General features: G+C 43.1%; 1 protein-coding gene across 1 annotated transcript in view; it reads right to left on the bottom strand.

The window, feature by feature from the left end:
• TUBGCP5 (tubulin gamma complex component 5) overlaps positions 1–20,567 on the bottom strand; it is a 78,314-nt gene that overhangs the window by 37,842 nt on the left and 19,905 nt on the right. Inside the window, exons 11-20 of the mRNA XM_078768592.1 lie at positions 19,638–19,754; positions 19,416–19,527; positions 15,668–15,870; positions 14,995–15,110; positions 13,051–13,343; positions 12,671–12,959; positions 6,835–7,059; positions 6,526–6,711; positions 6,254–6,338; positions 3,951–4,071 (exon numbers count right to left, since the gene is read on the bottom strand). Of these exons, the coding sequence (XP_078624718.1) occupies positions 3,951–4,071; positions 6,254–6,338; positions 6,526–6,711; positions 6,835–7,059; positions 12,671–12,959; positions 13,051–13,343; positions 14,995–15,110; positions 15,668–15,870; positions 19,416–19,527; positions 19,638–19,754 (1,747 nt within the window). The remainder of the gene's footprint in view (positions 1–3,950; positions 4,072–6,253; positions 6,339–6,525; positions 6,712–6,834; positions 7,060–12,670; positions 12,960–13,050; positions 13,344–14,994; positions 15,111–15,667; positions 15,871–19,415; positions 19,528–19,637; positions 19,755–20,567) is intronic.

Here is a 20,567-nt window from a genome sequence, read left to right as displayed (position 1 = left end):
GGGTGTTCGTTATGCCATCATGGTTACCAGATGCTGTTTGCAATACGAACTGACCAGGATGTGCCGATATTTACTCTGAGTCAAGCTCACACATATCCTCCACCTCTTAGGATTGGTTGGTAACAAATAAATGAAACGAGGGTGGTCTTGTAGTTGCTGCACCACAGTTCAGTAGGCAGCAGTTCACTTTTGCTTCGTTTTTAAGATTAAATTACGGTGCTGCCCTGCCCGCTAGTATTACAAATAGCATTTGGAAACCACGATGGTGGATGGAACTTTGGAAACAATGTTTCCATCCTCCTCTTCGTCCCCAATTATTCCTTGCAGTAAACATCTTTTGGTATCAATAAGTGCAGGGCCATTGGTTAACTCAAGACTGGTCATTAAAATTGTTGTTTATTGTACCGTATCATGACTCAAACTTAGTTGACCAATAAAAAGTGGCATTTATAGGAACACATGCACCATTTTACGTCGGGCCAATTTTTTACGTCGGGTTGAGGAATAGTTTCATACTGGCATACTGCATGATGACATCTGACTTATTTAACTTTAACATTGGCTCATGTCTGCCCCTTTTAACCCTAACCCCTTTTTTTTTTTCTTTTTTTTTTTTTTTAATTGGCTCATGTCTGCCTAACTTTGGTTATTTGTTTCTTATGTATAATATAGCAAGCTTGATTTGCAAATAAATGTCAAACAAAATATCATATGCAACCTGGTTACGTTGTTGTGTTGTGTCAATTAAAAATGTGAGAATTTTTAAATGAACAGGAAATAAGGTGTTGAAAGATAATGTTCATAAAAAGTGGAATTATAAACCAAAAAGCTTTGAAAGGATCAAATGCAGCTGATATGCGTCGGTCAAGCGGAGTTCCGGTTAAAAAGGATGACAGTCATCCTTTTGATGGTATGACTAGCTGTTCTTCGCTATATATAGTAACCTCATTTTCTTAGTCTTCCTTCACTTTAAGCCTCTAATCATACTTCATAACATGTATGTGGATGCATGTATGTGTGTGTGTGTGTGTGTGTGTGTGTGTGTGTGTGTGTGTGTGTGTATGTGTGTGTATGTGTGTGTATGGGTTGACTGACTGCCTGGACGCAAGTGAGATTGCGGATATAGTGAAGTAGGTGATCTACTGATGTGAACCCGTGATTGAGGTTGTGGATCGGCCTTTTGGAGAGGTTCTGGGCTGAAAGGATCGAAAACTCGATGAAGATCGGTGCCCAGCTGATGATCCGTGCGGTCAGGAAACAAGTGAATTGCTTTCAGGTTAAGGTTCTTACTTTAGGTAAGGGAACTATGTTTTGAGGTTTACAATTTAAATAAAGTTGAATATGGGATGTTGTGAAATTAACATCATTTAGAAAAATCCTTTAAATTAGATTAAACCTTAGGAATAGCTAATATTGTACAATTAATAAAAGTGGTGAGTTTGAGGTGAAGGTGGGAGTGCATCAGGGGTCGGTACTAAGTCCACTACTATTTGTAGCTGTGATGGAGGTGCTGGCTCAAAACGTAAAGGAGGGTTTACCGTGGGAGTTGTTGTATGCAGATGATCTGGTGTTGATTGCGGAAAGTATGGATGGACTGAAGGAAAAGATGAACAAGTGGAAGGAATGTATGGAGACGAAAGGTCTGAAGGTGAATATCGGAAAAACAAAGGTGATGGCAAGTGGTAAAGCATGTGGTGAGGTGGAAAGAACTGGGAAGTGGCCATGTGCTATGTGCAGGAAGGGTGTCGGAGTGAACTCAATTCAATGTACAATGTGCGCTGAGTGGGTTCATCAAAAATGTAGTGGTTTGAGAGGGTCATTAACCAGTGTGGCAGCTACATTCAAGTGTAAGGTGTGCACAGAGGGAGCTGCAGATGGAGGAAATGTTGAGTTGGATCTTGGAGACGGCGTGAAGCTGGAAGGTGTGAAAACATTTTGTTCCCTAGGAGACATGCTGAATGGAGAAGGTGGATCAGACTCGGCAACGGTTGCTAGAGTGAGATGTGCATGGAAGACGTTTCGGGAACTGAGTGGCGTGCTGACGAGGAGGGGAGTGTCTTTGAAGCTGAAGGGAAAGGTGTATGCTGCATGTGTGAGAAGTGTTATGATTTATGGGAGTGAGACATGGGTAATGAACGTAGAGCAGCAACGAAGGCTGGAAAGGGTGGAAATGCGAATGGTTCGACGGATGTGCGGAGTATCGTTGAGAGAGAGGAAGACAAATTATGAATTGCGAAAGATGATGGGAATATTGCCTGTGATTGATGCTGTGAAGAGGAACAGGCTGAGATGGTTTGGTCATGTGTTGAGGAAGGATGAAAGTGACTGGTTGAGAAGAGTGATGGAAATTGATGTAGAAGGAAGTAGAGGACGGGGAAGACCGAGAAAGACTTGGCTAAAGATGGTGGAAGAAGAAATGCGGGCAAGGGGGTTAACAAGGAGAGATGCAGAAAATAGGGCAAAATGGAGAAGATTGTCATGGGGGCCACAAGGCTAACCCCCGCTCTAGCAGGGAAAATGGCCTTAAAATGCATGTTGTTGTTGTTGTAATAAAAGTGTCAGACGATTGTTACGGATCCGTCACTTCCACCTTTGTTGTTATTATATACTTGTAGGATTTTTAGTTTCAGGTAATATTGTTGTTAGGATTTTTGTGTGAAATGAAGATGAATTTAGTAAAAGGTAAAAATAAATGTTTGTGAAGGAAAACGTGGCAGAGACCGGAAGAAGAGATCGATATGGGCAGAGAGAGGAGGAGAAAGCTGTGAGTCACGTCAAGGCTGTGATCGGACTTGTTTTTATATATTGGTCGCGAATGAGTTGAGGTTTCCCGTGAAATGGATCGTTTGCGACATCGTCATATATTGTGAGTGCAATTAAACCTGCGTCTTAGGTTTTATCACCAAGTGTGAGTCATCGTTGGAGAAATCAAGCGCCTCCATTACAGGCCTATACACCATTTTGTCCTCGAAGAAGAAGAGGCTGTCCACTTGGTGCATCTTGTTTTGCCGTTGGGATTTCCGTATCGACCTCATCGTGTTGATTGCTGTTGGTTTACTTATCGGCTCAATTCCCATATCGACCTCTCACCTCGTAACTCCTCATCCACAGCTGCGCCAATACCTGCCTGTTGTTTTGCCATTCTGCACAACCTCGACCATCAACCAGCGTGGAGATTCGTGCACGGACTTTGAGGAATGTTACATCCCACACACGTTTGTCGTATCGTGAATTTATTGCTTTGAGAGCATTGGGGGAATGATGGTACCATCATATGTATTGTTCATTTGATGCAAGTGACATTTTCAGTGTACTTTCTTTAATAGTGTTATCATTGTGTATGTGAGAGTTTTTAATAATTACTTGTTTTGTTCTACAATTGCATTGGTGTGGTTTTACCCAGGTTTATTAGAAAACGCAAAATAACAAATCTTTCTGCCGTGTTCCCGCTCCAGACTCTGAGGTGCACCATAACCGGGGTTTGGGGAGGTAATACGTAACATGTGTGTGCACTCGAGCACTCCTAACTGCTGCACAAAACGAGTTAAAATTTGGTGGTTGTACTAGGTGTGCCTGGGAAGGTTTAAGGCATTAAATAAAAATCATAGTCATGCGGGTTCGGTGACAAACTCCACATAAGTGTACAATACAGCGACACCCGTAACTCAGCTGTGCAGATGAATTGCAATTTCAAACTGTACACATGGCATAGTGAAAACGCTTTGCTGACCCCTGCCAGGTGGAGGGGGTATTACGCTTCCATAGGGAGCGTGTGTTTCTGGTCATTCAAAACATTCTAATGTAACCCTATAATTCCTTCAACCTGCCATAACAGTGAAAGCTCGTTCCTAAAATAAAATGGCCAAATCATACTTCCCAAAAATAGTATGTACGAACTATAAATTGGAATACAGCTCTGGTTTGGTTGCGGTAAGTCGTGCAAGACTCACCATCAAAGCGGAGTGTGTCAAGTCGGTGCTTGACGTATTTAATCTGCAGCAGAAGCAAGAAAACTTGATTCAGCAGCTGCTGGGTCTCATCTGTCACCACCAGGTTAATTGGCCAACATACCTGGAAATCAAGTACTTACTTTTTCCACATGCGAAATTTGCATTTATGTTTATTTAAATTATACAATGGACTACAAAATGTAAATGTTTCATGATATTTGTTATATTACATCACCTTTATCTATCAATATTGTTCAAATGAAGATCAAATAGCTGTATGTTGAAATATGTTGAAAAAGTCAAAACTTTACATGGGATGTACTTACCTTTTCACGTGACTGTATGATAACCCCATAGTTATGGGTCTTTAATTATGTGCCAAATGTCAAGCTTGTATGACCACATCACTTTATACACAGTAATGTACCAAATATATGTAAAACAACAAGCAATGGAGGCCATTTTGAAAAATGGCCGCCATTGTTGTCACAGGACAAATCTGCGATGGCCCTATAGCCAAATATCTTCCTTAGGGCATACTCTAACTGTGTGCCAACTCTCGTGCTTGTATCATCAAAGGCACAATTCTCCCAAATATTTCACCTATCTGCCGTACTACTGTGACTGCTGGTTGCATCATTTTTCAGGGGGTGTGGCTGTGCCGCTGATGCAATGCCCTCTTATTACCAGTCCACTTGTACTCATGTTGCCAACCTCAGAAGGATGACAGGCTGAGTCAACCCAACTGGTGTTAATTCAACGGCATGACAGGGGCTCAAACTCAGGACCCTAAGATTAGCACAATGCATGCCCTCCCCTCTCCCACTCCACCAAATTACCAAATTAAATATCCTGGATCCGTGACTGATGGAGTGGTTGTATTTAAGGTGCCATACATACATTTTTAATTGATCTCAAATCCTTAATGAGAGTCAAATGTATATCGAAGATAAGGAAACTGATGCATCAAATCAATGGCATGTGGATACAACACAGGCGTGATGAACCAAATTACCTCTTCCTGTGTCTGATACCTTTCTATTATATCCTTATACAAAATGATGAAAACAGAGTTTGTAGCTTTAAAAAAACAAGACCTATCGTCTAACCACGGCGTAGATGGGCTTGTTTGGTACATGAGTTGAAGAGGATAGTATGACCTGGGTGGGGATACCAGTTAGCAGTTAGCAAATAATGAATGAAATGAATGAATGAATGATCGTTTTTAAGGCCATTTTCCCCGCTAGAGCGGGGGTTAGCCTTGCGAGCCCCATGACAATCATGGTTCCCTGTTTGAGGCAATGTTTTTATGGCCGGATGCCCTTCCTGACGCCAACCCTTAGTCGCCTCTTACGATGCGCAGGGATACGGTGTACCTATTCTAAACCGGGGTACACACTGCTACAGTTAGCAAATAATGCAAGTATTTAATTTTTTTCAATAAATTCCACATTCCTGTGCCACCTTCAGTCGAACGTCAGGCATTGACAGCAGGTTCGTGAAGGACTTGGACAAAAATGTACCCAGTCTGAATATTGCTATATCCAGTGAATGGCGGAACTGCAAATGGGGAATTAGTGAATGTCACAGACGGAAACCCTTACATCATTTCCTCATTCTGCTTTAAACTCAATATCTCCATATTTTCATTCCAAACAGCATAATTCATCATTCCAATTACAAATCAATACTATGGTATTAATATATCAAAATATAATGCTAAATCACGATTGTATTGAGATATTATCAAACCAGCGAACCATCATCATCTGTTCACTTCCGGATTCTGGAGCAAGGTCCGTGTTGATCGTATTTCAATATCATAAATGTATTGAGGAATTTCTGAAACCTCCTACCTACCTTACGGCACTCGCTGGGACCCCAAAACGTTACCCAGGTTATTATATTTTCTTTTAATAAAATATGCAACTGTAATAGTTAATAAACACCTGCCCCCCTGTCATGTGACCAGATCCTCAGCTCTGATTGGTGGCCGTTTGTGAGGCACGCACATACATACATACATACATACATACATAGATGGACAGACAAACACTGTTCCAGATGGCATTGCCCTATGGGCTACACCGTAAAACAGTTTATAAGAGTTTAACTCCTAACATACAGGAAATGGTCAAATGCTTGATGAACCATAAATGCCAAAACAATAGACTTAGAAAATTAATTTTGTGTCAGGTTCTCACGAACAGGCTTCCCAAAATGAATCATATGCAAAGAAAATGACTTTCAGGATGCAATTTGATTTAAAATAACACATTACGGTTGAAATACGCTTTGCAAACCTTGTAATGCAGGCCCACGCCATTAAGAACATGAATAAGAAGGTGCTTTTTATTGTCATCAACATTTTGCAGCACCACCGACAATCTGGAGGGGTCAGAGCACAAAGTCAGCAAAATCAAGGATGAAAGGTAAGCATAAAGAGATTATAATGGACCGATTAATCAAAGAAATGATGGAATAAAATTACAGTAATTTCAAAGATTTTTTTAAACCTCAGTCTATGCCATACTTTTGTCATACAACCATCTAATAATGCCGAAATCCAAAAGACCTGTTAGCAAGCTTGGGCTGGAAGGCAAGCAAAGAATGCTGCAGCTGTACGTTCAGCTCGGTGACATGGTGCAATGAGGGCAGGGCAGACGCAGCCTGCTCAAACAGCCACGTGGCAAACTCTGCCATGCCCCCATTGGCCTGCAGCAGGAACGAACTCCGCAGTTCCTCCATGCAGTCCAGCAGCCTGAATTCCAGGAAAAATAAGCCTTTGCACTACCTTACGCAAATAATGAGAACCAAATCACCAAAAGGACAACCATCAAATTTACAGTTGCTCGAGCTTGAAGCTGCAGGTTGATGTCCAAACCTATGCTGTTGCTTCAGCTTCTGTACGAGTGAACGGAAAACGAACTCGCAGCGGCGCTGTATGTGGGGGTAGAGGCAATCCTGCAGGACTAACTGAAAGTGCTGGCAGCACAATCCTCCAGCAAGAGACTTCCCATCGTCTTCGAAACAATCTCGTATTACCGGAACCTCTGGAAGACTTTTATTGTTCTGAGGATCCATCGCTTTAATTTCACTGAAGAACAGCCTGTCAAAAATAAAATAAAATAAAAGTCATTGCTTTAGTAATATAATTTATTTATTTATTTATTAATGTGAAAGTACGACAGTAAATTTGGGCCATTGGTGCATTTGTCACCCTTATTCACTGCACAAAGTCAGTGTGACAAACAACTGTGTTGACATCCATTGCCTCAAAGATAAACAATACTATTATTATTGTTGTTAATATTGCTACGGTTTTGAGATTGGCACATATTGATCATTAAAGGTTAAAGGGTTGCCCCCTATAGTTAGTCCACGAGCAACACGTAGGCCACCTTAGAGTATTAGTTATGTCATAGTATGTGTAAGTATAGGCCATTTCCACGAGTAATATCTGCGTTGTGTAAAGACATGAGTTTAGGTCCCTTCATTTTGCGTCCACCCTCCAATTCCACCTATGGGCATAATTGATCCCGCGCCCCATTTGGCTGATCCCTCAATTTGTTACACTTTGGGCTACCCGCAGCAGTTTGTTACGCTTTGGCTGCCAGCAGCATTCGCTGCCCTTTGTTCGCTCGCTAGTCGAGTAACACGAGGTAGGCCTGAGAAGAGGGAGGAGCGCGGGGTCGGGGTGGGGCGGCGTCAAGGCAGCGTGTCAGAGGCGATGACGGTAAGGGCCACCAGCCAACCAGGGCTCTAAGGGCATGGCGTGATAGGGCGTGGTAAGGCGCGTCTAGTAAGTGCTAGAAGGTTCGCGGGGCGTGCCTATAAAAGCCTTGGCACAAAGCCCTTAAACAGGACTTGCTACCAGAGGACTTGTCGCCAGGACTCGCGGAGGGAGAGGACTTGTTGAAGGGCTCGTTGGGAAAGGAGCGCGTTGTAAAGGACTTGAAGGAATTGCGCTTTGTCAAAGGACTCGCAGAGGAGAGTGTTGGAAGGACGTTTACGGCGAGCGCATTGTGAGCACCTCAAGTGTAATAGCGCTGCAAGGCGTTGAACTGTATTCGCATATTACGTACACAGCTGCAGCCAACCCAGCCAATAGCGCATAACCTAGCTACGCGAGTAAACGCGGCCATAGCCGCCAGTGAATTACTGCCACGCCAGAAGCCCTCCCCTACCGTTCGCCCCGTAAATAGCCCAGTGCGTCCCAACGGCACAATACGAGCTCCTGCCTGCTGCCTTCACCTACTTCGCGGTACGAGCTGGGGACCGGAGAGAGAGCTGCATGGAAGCCATCCCTGGACGCGCTGGTGACCATCAACCTGACCTTCATCAGCAAGCCCCGTGTGAGTGTGTCTGTGTGTGAGACGGGCCCGTTTGTCTTGGGTAGTAAGTTAAGACTGTTCTTAAGGATTGCCCTGTGTCTCTGCTTCTTCTCATCATTGTGAATAGTGTAAATAAACCTTGTTCTTTCTTCCAATTTGATCGCCTTCGTGTTTTCCATCATTGACTAAGCGTGGTACGAATTAAGGTTGCTTGAATCGGGTTCCATCTATAAACGGCACGGATCGCGTGTACGCACCGCTCGGCGTCTCAGCACGTGTGATTCGTGCGGGGCTTATTTCCTCGTTTCTGGGCAGCGCGAGTAATTAGGTAATAGTGATTCTAGTCCTACAACCCTATTTCGCGCTGTCCGGGAAGGACGTCATAGGTCCCGGGTCCCGTCGGCCAGTCAAAGACAAGGGGACTAATCCCCCCCTTGGTAAGGGGAAAAGGCCGGCACTGAGATCCACAACAATATTTTGAGCAATAATTCATATACTAGGCGAAACCCGTGGAAAATCTACGGAAGGGAGGATGTGGTGTATGGATAGAGTGTACCATTATGGATGGCATAGGGGATTTGCTTGTCCGAGTAAGAGTTAGGAAGAAAGATGAGAATGAAGAGTGCGTACATGAACAACGATCGCCGACACTGGCACAAATGCATGCTCTGGATTGTCCACTCAGTGGACGGCTTGCTTTCGCCTTCGCCTGTCCAATCAGCGGACAGCTTGCTTCACCTTCGCCCAGCAGACGCCAATACGATGGCGTCGTAAGATGGCGCCGTATCGGCAGTTAATCGGATGCTTTTGGGCCCCAACGTCGGCTAATTCAGATTTTTAGAGTATGGCTGTACGTGATAAACAAAGAGCGCGGTTCGTAGATCGTAAATCCATTAGTGCCGTGGGCATCGGGTCACTGGGTGCGGCGTAAAAGGGATAACAAAGTCGAGTCCTTACGCTATTATTATATAGACTAGCCGAAACCCATGGAACATCCACAGAAGGGAGGATGTGGTGTATGGATAGTGTGTACCATGATGGATGGCATAGGGGAGCGCTCATGGGATCTTCTTCTTCCGTTAAGCTCCAATTTTTTCTCTTTAAGTTTTAAGTCTTTAGTCTTTAGTCTTTTAAGTCTTTAAGTCTTTAAGTTAAGTCTTACAAGGTGGAAAAGTTTCTGTCAACCCTCGACTCTGATTCTGCAACTGGTCCTAACGGCATCAGCCCACGGGTCCTAAAATCATGTTCTTCCGCTCTTTCACTCCCTCTTTCTGTTCTCTTCACCCTCTCTTTTGCTCAAGGTCATCTGCCATCTGCTTGGAAATCAGCCAACATCACGGCTTTGCACAAAAAAGGTGCAAAAACAGATCCTAGCAACTACAGACCAATCAGCCTTCTCCCAATTATCAGCAAAGTCATGGAATCCATCATTGCTTCAGATATGAAATCTTTCCTCTTCTCCAATGGCTTGATCTCTGATCATCAATTTGGTTTCAGACCTGGTCACTCTACTCTGGACATGCTGCTTCTGCTTTCTCAACAATGGATGGAGGTCCTCAACGCCAAACAGGAAATTAGAGCCGTCTCCCTTGACATTTCACGTGCCTTCGATACGGTCTGGCACCCCGCTCTGCTCACCAAACTCTCCTCCTTTGGTATCCATGGAAATCTCCACGCATGGCTGGCGGACTTCCTCTCTGGTCGTAGTCAACGTGTGGCCCTGAATGGGTTTCTCTCATCTCCTCTTCCTGTTCAGGCTGGAGTTCCCCAAGGTAGTGTTCTGGGCCCTGTGCTTTTTCTGGTCTTCATCAATGATCTCTCTGACTCTCTTGAAAATCCTCTCTATCTCTTTGCTGACGACTCTACTCTCTGTCGCTCCATTCCTCATCCCTCAGATCGGCAGTCTGCAGCCTCCTTACTCTCTGCAGACCTGGACAAAATCACAGACTGGGCAAACAAATGGAACATGTCTTTCAATCCTGATAAATCTCACACTCTTACGATGTCTCTCCGAAAAGACCGACTGGAAAACCCTCCCATCCACTTTCTGAATAATCATCTCCAAGAAGTTCTGTCACTCAAGCTTTTGGGTCTCACTATTTGCCATGATCTTTCCTGGGAAAACCACATTTCAAATCTGGCCTCCAAAGCCAGTCGCCGACTGGGCATCCTCCGTCGTGCGAAGTCCTTCCTTGGCACACCTGAGCTCCTCACCACATACAAGGCTTTCATCCGCAGCTCTATGGAATACTGCTCTCCCCTCTGGTCTGGTGCTCCTGCCTCACACCTAGCTCGTCTTCACGCTGTTGAAACCAAAGCGTTCAGAATCATTGGAATCTCCCGCGATGAAGCTAACTCCAAGGGCCTTTCACTCACTCACCGCAGGCAGGTTGGTGGTCTTTCCGTCTTCTACCGACTCCTCTCTGGCCTTGCCCCCCCAGCTCTCTCTGGGCTCTGTCCCCCAAATATTCCTACAGGTTGCACAAGATCTGCCTGCAACCCTCTTATGGTTAAACTGCCAAAATCAAGACTTTCTGCTCACCTTCACTCCTTCATTCCTCTTTTCTCCCACCTCTGGAACAAACTCCCTCACTCTCTTCAATCCCACTCCACCCTCCAGGTCTTTAAAACAGCTGTTCACCACCATCTCTTATCCTCCCCCATCCAAAACCTTGATCTTTTCTACCCCCGCTAATTTCGGTCCCCTTGTGTTTTATACATCTCCCCCCCCCCCCCCCCCCCCCGCCCCCATTCCCACGCCTCCTGCCCCCAAGCCCTCTCCCTCCCACACTTCTCCCTGCTCTCAAATGTTGTGGTTGTGTGCTTCCCCTTCTCTCCCCATCTTGTCTTCCGCTCCCTCTTTTTGTATATTTTGTTTGTCTGGTTGATTTGTTTGTGAAATAAATGTTAGCTCTTTCACGAGCCTCGATTCAGTATACAAAAAAAAAAGAAAAAAAAAAAAGAAAGTCCAATCAGTCCTCTCTGCTCGAAGTGCTCAGGCCATGCCTTCCCGCTCTCATACTTTTATTGCCGTTCGGTGTAGAAAGGGATTGACATATCGTTCGTCTGTTTCAGCTCGTTATCTTTAAGCTTCCTTACGTCTCGCCACCTGCTACACCTCTCTGAGTTACGAGGATTTATGCAACGCTCCCCGAGTATCGCAACGTCACTCCATTTAACTTTATTAAAATGACGATAAAGACGTTTCCTTATATATCCTAATTTAAAATGTTCAAGGGAATAAAAAGACCATTTGGTTCACACCACCCATGTCGACTGTCCAATCAGCGGACGGCTCGCTTCGCCTTCGCCCAGCAGACGCCAATACGATGGCGTCGTAAGATGGCGTCGTATCGGCAGTTAATCGGATGCTTTTGGGCCCCAACGTCGGCTAATTCAGATTTTTCGAGTATGTCTGTACGTGATAAACAAAGAGCGCGGTTCGTAGATCGTAAATCCATTAGTGCCGTGGGCATCGGGTCACTGGGTGCGGCGTAAAAGGGATAACAAAGTCGAGTCCTTACGGTATTATTATATAGATGCTTTGTTAAAATGTTATCATTCTTATTGTTGCTACTTTTGTAGTTGGAATCCCATGCCGCGGAAGGACCTATTAAGCTGCTCTAATCAACAATAAAAACAAATACACCTTAACATGGAGCACGTTTAGAAACATGGGAATTATTTCGGAATATTTGTAGTTAATTACCCTAATTAACTCAGGAGGTCAAGACAATCATTTTGGTGTATCACATTCCACATCAGAAAGCTCCAGAACTCCACAAGAAAAATGGCGCATATACACACACACACACACACACACACACACACACACACACACACACACACACACACACACACACACACACACACACACACACACACACACACACACACACACACACACACACACACACACACACACCGTCCATTTATAGTAGATATTCTAAGAGCCATTTTTTCTGTGTGTGTGTCACCATTTTTCTCAGAGATGGCCAAAAGGATCTTCAAACTTTCAGAAGTTCATCAGAGTGTTTCAGGCAAAAATCAACAACAAAAAAAACAATTGGAATAGTGTTTTAACCCTCCCACCCCCCAAAAATAGCAAAAAAAAAACAAAATTTCATTTCTTCAAAATGCAAACATTATTAGAACAGCAACGGACATTGTTAGGTACCCCTGCTGGTTACCAATATATACAAAATGGTTTCTGTACACACACAGTATGTATAAGCTTTTTACAAAAAAATCCATCAGTCAACAAATGAATGAACTCAGGTACAAGTTATCATCTTGTAATTTTAAGAACAATTCCTATTATATTCTTCCTGTTTTGTACAACAATTTGGTCATGGGACATTGTGTGGCATCTGCTTTCTGGCTCACCGGGAGAAGCTGTGAGCAAACAACTGGTCTGGGCAGACACCGACTGGCAGTTGGGAGAATAGGGAGGTGGTCATATTTTTCATGTCCTCTTTTGAATTCCCAGCAAATCCAGATGAGCAGGAGGAATCTATAGGATGATAACTGGCAACGGATTCGGCAGCAGTTGGGCTGATCAAGCCAGATGGAAGGTCAATACCTGGGAAGCATTGTTGCAAGCCCAAGACCCTGTGGTCGAATTTTGCCAAAAAGGTCTGGATGAACTGAAGAGCCAGCGAGGGTTCATGGGACTCTACGGATGTGAAAACGCTTAATACTCGGACGTCTCTTTACATTTGATGCAACAATACAAAATAATGCTTCGCAAATAATTATCCACTTACTTTTGCATGTGTCAAGGAGTTTGTCCGTTGTGTCTAATTCAGAAAGAGCAAGCAGAAGCTCCATGGATTTCCCAGCATGCTTCACTTGCTGCAAAATGGGCTCTAAGAAGGTGACACCGGCTGTGGAGACGATTTTGGGTGTCCTGATTGACTGAGAATCGTTTGGATCCTCAGATGAGTTTACAGTCCCAGGCAGCTTGGATGATGCAATCGAAGTGTTTTGCTGCAAAGGTTGTAGTGTGCTGTATGTGCAGTTCCAGAAGTCATTGTCATGTACAGATACACCTTTGTTTCTGTGGGGATACACAAAAAAGACTATTTGTACAGACAATGCACCAACGTTGAAGGATAAGAAAAGATTGAAGCGATAAGAAAAGGTAAAGGAAATTCTAACAGTTCTGACCTTTTCTTAATGCTCTGTTAGTGCGGCAGGACTTTGGACACTGTTTGAGATACATGCAAAAGTGGTTTGAGATACCCCACCACACTAACGCCACACTAATGGAGGGATAATAGCTCTTTAAAACCAGAAAATCACAATGGAGAATCACATTTAATCAAAATCATCCATCCACAACATTTTTAGATATCCTGCTATGTATCGTTTTTGGCCCTATCTCCCAATGGTGGAGAATCACTTTTATTCGCTGGAGAATAAAAAAAATTTACGTGATGACGGGGAGTGAGGTGTGGCTGACATTTAGCGTTAATCCTTCGTCAGAATAAAAGAGGAAGAGGAAGGGTCGCTCACATCTTTCCTAATGCTCGAAAAGTGAGACGCATATCACTTCCCATAGCAGTTAAATATGCTCTTACCAGCTTTCAGTTGATTAAATCCAATATTTTACATGACAGTCAATGGAGTACTGCCACAAAGGATCACCAGCCCCGACCTGGCACCATTGGATTTTTCATTTCTTCCTCAAATTTAAGAAATACCTTCATGGAGAACATTCTCCTTCTGACGACGATGTTAAGGCCATGATGAAGAGCTGGATAAGTCAGCAGGATGCTCCTTTCTATTCTGACTGCATCATAAAACTACTTGAACCTTGGCAGATGTGTGGACTGCAGTGATGATTATGTGGAAAAATAAATGCACTCCAGGGTAGAATAAGAATTTATGTTAGTATCCATATTGGTTTCATTCAAATGTCTTTACCTGGTATAGAGAAAAATAATAGGAGGTATTACTTTTCAACATGCCCTCATAAACTGCATTTTTAGTTTAACTTTACAGGAATAGGATGGCAATAGAAGTATTATAATGTGCATTTAACCCTTTGAGTACGGATGACGTCCAGTGCCGCAACCCGCAAAAATGTTGTGTACGGATGACATTACTACACGTCATCGACGATACCTATAAATAGATCGTCAGTACGTGGTTGCATTCCCGTAATGCCAAATCAATCCCGTACCAGGGGTATTTTTATCAAAAAAAAAAATCCCGTACTCAAAGGGTTAAGAACAACAAAAAAAAAAAAAAAAAAAAATGCATTGTGCTTCCTTATGTCAAACAAAACTAGAACGACACCTTTCAACATCACGACATCAACCAATATTCCTCCACCCAAATTATTACATCGTTATACATACTTGTACCAAGTTTGACTTGGTTCCCTTCAGCCGTTCTTATCGCGGTAAAGAAAACCTATCACAGACGCACGGACGGACAACCCAAAAACACAATGTCTCCAGCAATAGCAGAGGCATAAATTACTGTACCCCCTATGATCCAATCGGAAAATATAATCATTTGGTTGCCAAATTTTCTGTGACCTCACATATGCATGACGTCAAAAGTTCCCCTACCTGTGCCTAATGCTTATTGAAGCGGAAAAGCTGTAGTCAAGAGTCAGCCTTCATGGCAGATGATCCAAATGGCAACAGTACCTATCGACAGGAGGCGCAGTTCCCAATGACAATGTTTCTACAACTCACCGCTGCACGACAAATTCCTCCAAAGGATCGTCCAGACAACCGGCTCCAATCCAACCCTCCAAAATGTCCAGATATGGCTGGATGGTCACCAACCAGAGTTGAAGCAACAGAGGAACCTAAGTGTTTCAACCATGAGTCTCTAACTGGTTGACATAAAGAGCAGGACAATCTATCTCTGTCTGCGAGTGATATATCATGCAAATATTTTTTTAAACATATCGGAAGGGGGGAAAAACGCAAAATGATGTGAGAGTCATAAAGAGCAATTGCAACAACCAGATATAAAATATGTACATCACATATAAAGTGTTTTAGTTTTCAAAAGACTTTGTTGAAAAGGCAAGTATTATTCCATACAGCAAGTATTCAAGTGAAAGTCACTAATATTTGTAGAATGACAATACAACTCAAACTTTCAAATAAAGTAAACAGTGAGGACACCTCCCCTACAGAGGTTACAAACCTACATTTACAAACCATGGTCAACCTTTATTGGTGTAATCTGCTGAAAAATGTGCTCGATTTCATCCAGGATGGCAATTTATTATGCCTGGCAGGTCATGATTACAAACCACCAACGCAAGATAACTGCAGGCATTCAAGACTATTGATGCCCACCAAGAATCAGTCGTCACAAATACTTTTACCCTTATTGATTAGCAGCTGTTCTTACCATGTGTTGGCCACAGTGCCCGGACCAGTCGTAATGCAGCAGAGTTGCGTGAAGGCTGTTCAGCAGGCGTGTTGTACGGTGAGCAGTCGGCGCAGTTGTTGAAAGTGCACGGACTCCGTCTGCAAGCAACTGTCGCAGAACACCCAGACGCTCCAACCATGGCTCGAGCTGCTCAAGGAGCATCAGGAGGGTCATGGTCTTGTCTGCAATAAAACATGAATTGCGTGCATTGAGCTTCGCAACTCACAAAATCATTGTGATAATCCAAGTGACAAATATGAGCAAAACCATACTAATAGGTGTTGAGACTCGACAGGCAATACAAATGTTTTTTAATGGAAAGAAATGGCTAATGGCCAACATGGTCAGTGTAGAGTGGGTAGAAGGAAGTGGCTTCATAAAGGGTTGTGCTTTATGATACCATGGGGCAAGCAATTAATACAATGCGAAACTAAACACCACTAGATTCTCTTTTGAAGGCCATTTTCCCTGCTAGAGCGGGGGTTAGCCTTGCGGGCCCCATGACAGTAGTCACGTTTCCCTTTTTGAGGAAATGTTTTTATGGCCGGATGCCCTTCCCGACGCCAACCCTTTAGTCGCCTCTTACGACACGCAGGGATATGGTGCACCTATTCTAAACCGAGACACACACTGGCAAAAGAAAACCAAAAAAAAAAAAACTAAGCACCACTGAACAATGCTAAATGATAAGCAAAGCAAAATATCCAACATATCTCATGGCAATACATGATCTGCAGCTTTGGATAATTTTTTTTTTTCCTTTCCCATTTGCATCGATATTAACCTTCAGAATTGAAGATTTAAACATTTCAAATGGTCACTGCAGACATCACCTGGCATAGCAACAAGGTGCTGTCTTCAACCTGCATTTATTATACTTACTCCCCATTTGGATTCGCCCCCTATAAGAGGCTGAAAATGGGGATTTTGCCTCAAATTCAGATAATTTATTATAGCCATAACCCCCCCCCTCCCCTATCCCCCTCCCACGCCCACAGGGTTACTTTTTTTATTTATAATAAACCCTTTTAATCATAAGAAACGTGTTCCTGCCTGCCTGCCTTCCACGCGCAACCCACCGCCTGTTTCGGCTTACTTTGAGCGATCCTTGCGGTGTTGTAAACAACAAAGTATGCAGTGAGAATTAGGAGATTGCTTTGGCATTCGTGGAGGTCTTTGGACCTCTGGCTCATGTGATCTGTGTTAACGGACCCACTGATGCGACAATATATATGAAAGTGACCTTAAGCCCCATCTAAATATTGCATACAAGGGGAAGCAAGCAACAGAGAAAATATTTATTGAGATAAAAGTAGAGACGGAGGGAGTAGAGGGGAAATAAGACAGTGGAGAAAAGTTGGAAAGGAGGATGAAGAAAAGGGAAGGGTATTTGTGAGTGGTAGAAGGAATGAGTGGGGTTTTGAGAGGAGCAAGAGGGAGAAGTGTTGATATCTAAACCTCTACCATTTTTATATATGCAACATGTACATGGACTCTGCTAGCTCATTCCATAGGCAGGTAAGCACCAGTTCATGCTTCACCTGCAACATTACAATTTACTGGACGTTACTCTCTGAACTCATCATGGATTCAAAAATAAAGCCTGAAGAGTCTCTTGAGTGAAGAGTTAAGTTGGCGACAACGTGTTACGTCAATGCTGACATCTGTGCTACAATGTCCTGCCATTAAAAAAACACTGCCAACATATTCTAAGTTCAGTCAACATTGTGTGTTCTTTCATCCATCACAGGGTTAGCTAATTAATCAACATGAACGGCAAGAAACCCACAATGTAAGCCATTCCCACAACCTTGGGAAATTCTTAAAGATGGATCACACATACACTTGTATTGATCCCACCCACAGAAATAGTGATGCTGTCACATTGGCTGCTGGAATATTATAGACAACATTTGGAGCAAACTTCCATACCGGAACTTGTATGAAGTGCTCCGACCTACTGAATGAGTTATATTACAAGGGGCATTCAAAAGGTTATTGGAACAAGATACAAAGTTGAAGACATAGAAACAATTATATTTTTAAATAGTGTCCCTTGACTTCCATATGAACTTCTCTATTGCCTTTCATAAACATGGCAATAAACTCGAAGTTTTCAGATTGCTCCATCTCGGTTAGCTCCATCAAAATTTATTGGAGTGACAGTGATACCTTGAACTTCCATTGCATGGATTCCAATTTGGCTTCCGGATCACAATGATAAAGCAAAGTTTAATCACCGGTTATCACACAAGCGATAAAATCAGCTGGATTGGTGTTGAACAGTTTGAGAAGCTTGTCACATGTCAGCTCTTGCTGTATGAGTACTGACATTCTCTGGCAAACATCTTGCTGACACCTTCAAAATTCTTCATGTCTTCATGGATTTTGTGAAAGTACTACCTTGAGAAATTCCAAGTTTTGTGGATATTTTGGTAACCTTAACAGGGTTATCTTCCATGATTAAATGCCCTGGGCAACTGTTTGTAGATCACTCACATCTGCCGGTTATCCTGACCCACGGTCATCTTCAACGTACCCATATCCAAACTTGGTCAGCCACCCATTTTATTGCTGTAGAATATGAGGGTGCACCTACACAACACGTGCACCCCATGAGTTCGTGAATTTCTTCGGAGCTGGATCCTGCTTTGCATAAACATTTGACGACATCTCAATGCTCAATTTTAAGGAGATCCATAACTGTACAACATAGAAAAATTATATTGAAATAACAAACATCAGAATAATGAAGCAAAGTATACTAGAACGACACTCGGTAGGGAGTATACCTGAGCCAGGCTGAACAGTTTACGTTTTGTATCCAACTGATAGGTCAGATCTGGATCCGGACTTTAACCAAAATGTAATTGGCTTGTCTTGTCATTTACCCAAATCATTCACCAAGTTTTGTCATAGGTCGTCCACAACATTTTGAAATATCATGTTATACTATATAGTTTATGGCCCGATCACTCAAAGGTAAAGAATCACTTTTAAAAATGAAAAACTTCTTGTATCCGGATCCAGATCTTCACCAAAATCCAATTGATTCTTCCTTGTCAAATACCCAATCTGTCCACCAAGTTTCATCTGAATCCGTCCATAACTTTTTGAGACATTGTGCTATTTATCGGTTTTTGGCCCTATCACTCAATAGTGAAGAATCACTTTTAAAATAAATTTAAAACTTATTTTATCCGGATTCAAATCTTCACCAAAATTGAAATAAATTCTTTCTAGTCAAACAACTGACCTGTCCGCAAAGTTTTGTCCGAATCTGTCCACAACGTTTTGAGATATCGTGCTATATATTGTTTGCGCCCCCGCTCTCAATGGGGAAGAATCACTTAAAAATGCTCAGATCCAGATCCGGATCTGGATCTTCACCAAAACATAATCATTTCGTCCTGGTCACATACCCAACCTCTCCACCAAATTTAGACCGAATCTGTCCACAACTCACAAATAAACAGACAGAGAGGGGTGAAAACAAACTCCATCCACCTTTGGTGGTGGAGGTAATAAGCACATTTGCAAGTTTATGGGCAAAATTTCAAGGCTCAAGGCAGGGTTAATGGTGTTAGCCAGTTTCGATGATTTGGTTTGTGTTGTGACAATAACAAAGGATAACTCGTTACTCGAACTTTTCAAATGCTCCTCGATTGTGTGTGTGAATGAATGCACAGAAAATGGCCAAAGAGCAAGGGCCTAATTTAACGCTGACCTGCCTGAGAGACGGATTGCTCCAGGGTGCGGATCACTCCACCAAGCTCCTGCAGAAAATTTCCAAGACCCCAAGCAAAAGCTTGCAGGGTACGACATGGAGATGCTCCTGCCTGCAAAAGGCGAAAGAAAGCAATACACATAAAAGGTAAAATAATCCAAACACGTTCCTGAATGTTTCGAGTTAACAATAAATAATGATAATCATATAGATTGCCCTCACCTGCGTTGAAGAACCATGCTCCTTCGCCCAGCCAACTGTTTCATCGATAAACGTTTGCAGCTCTCGTACAGCCTCACCGCCCTTGGCCACACTGCACAGCAAATTATATAATCCGACCTATTTGAAAAATAACCAAAATGTTATTCCTTGTGAATCATTCTGAAGTGAGCTTCACTCGCCATGCTGTCAATAAATTAATTGAACAGTCTTTATGACGACATGATTTAATTTTAATTGGTCCAGTACATTTATAGCTCAAAGTTAAACTCATTTTGTATTGCAAGTAAATATTGGTGTGTTGGTGTAATTTGGGAAAGTAGGTTGAAAGAAAGTGTGTTGGTGAAGCTATTAAGAAAAGGTGGGATGACAATAGACAATGGGATGCTCGTGGCCATTTTATGTTGGTCTGTAATGAGCGTTGGTGTTGGTGTTGGGCTAGCGGCTAGGGTGCCAGCTTAGGATCCTAGGATCCTGGGTTTGAATCCCGGTCGATCGCTGAATTAACGCCAGGGGGTTGACTCAGCCTGTCATCCTTCCGAGGTCGGCTAATTGAGTACCAGTTCACTGGTAATTCCCTGCTTGTCGTAAAAGGCAACAAAAAGGGTTGGCGGCAGGAAGGGCATCCGGCCGTAAAACATTGCTTCAAAAAGGGGACCAAAAACCAACAACAACCACGGTGCCCGAAAAAGGCCAACCTCCGCTTTGCGGGGAAAAAACAAAAAACAAAAAATGGCCTCTAAAGGTTGTAATGAGGTCAAACCACCATGAGTGTTTGGCAAAGATTTAATGGTCAATCAGTTACACACACTGAGAGGGAAAGGCTCCAAAGTAATCAGTAATGTCCATTCAGTGTGTTGCTCTCTGTATGGGTGTTGGCAGCTTGCAATTTTGGCGTGTAAAGAAATGTTGGGTCTAGGAGACAGCAGTTGT

The sequence above is a fragment of the Myxine glutinosa genome, chromosome 14 (genome assembly GCF_964187855.1).
Source record: "Myxine glutinosa chromosome 14, kmMyxGlut1.1, whole genome shotgun sequence".
Taxonomy (NCBI): domain Eukaryota; kingdom Metazoa; phylum Chordata; class Myxini; order Myxiniformes; family Myxinidae; genus Myxine; species Myxine glutinosa.
The sequence above is the reverse complement of the archived record's forward strand: the minus strand, read 5'-3'. Positions and strand labels throughout refer to the sequence as shown.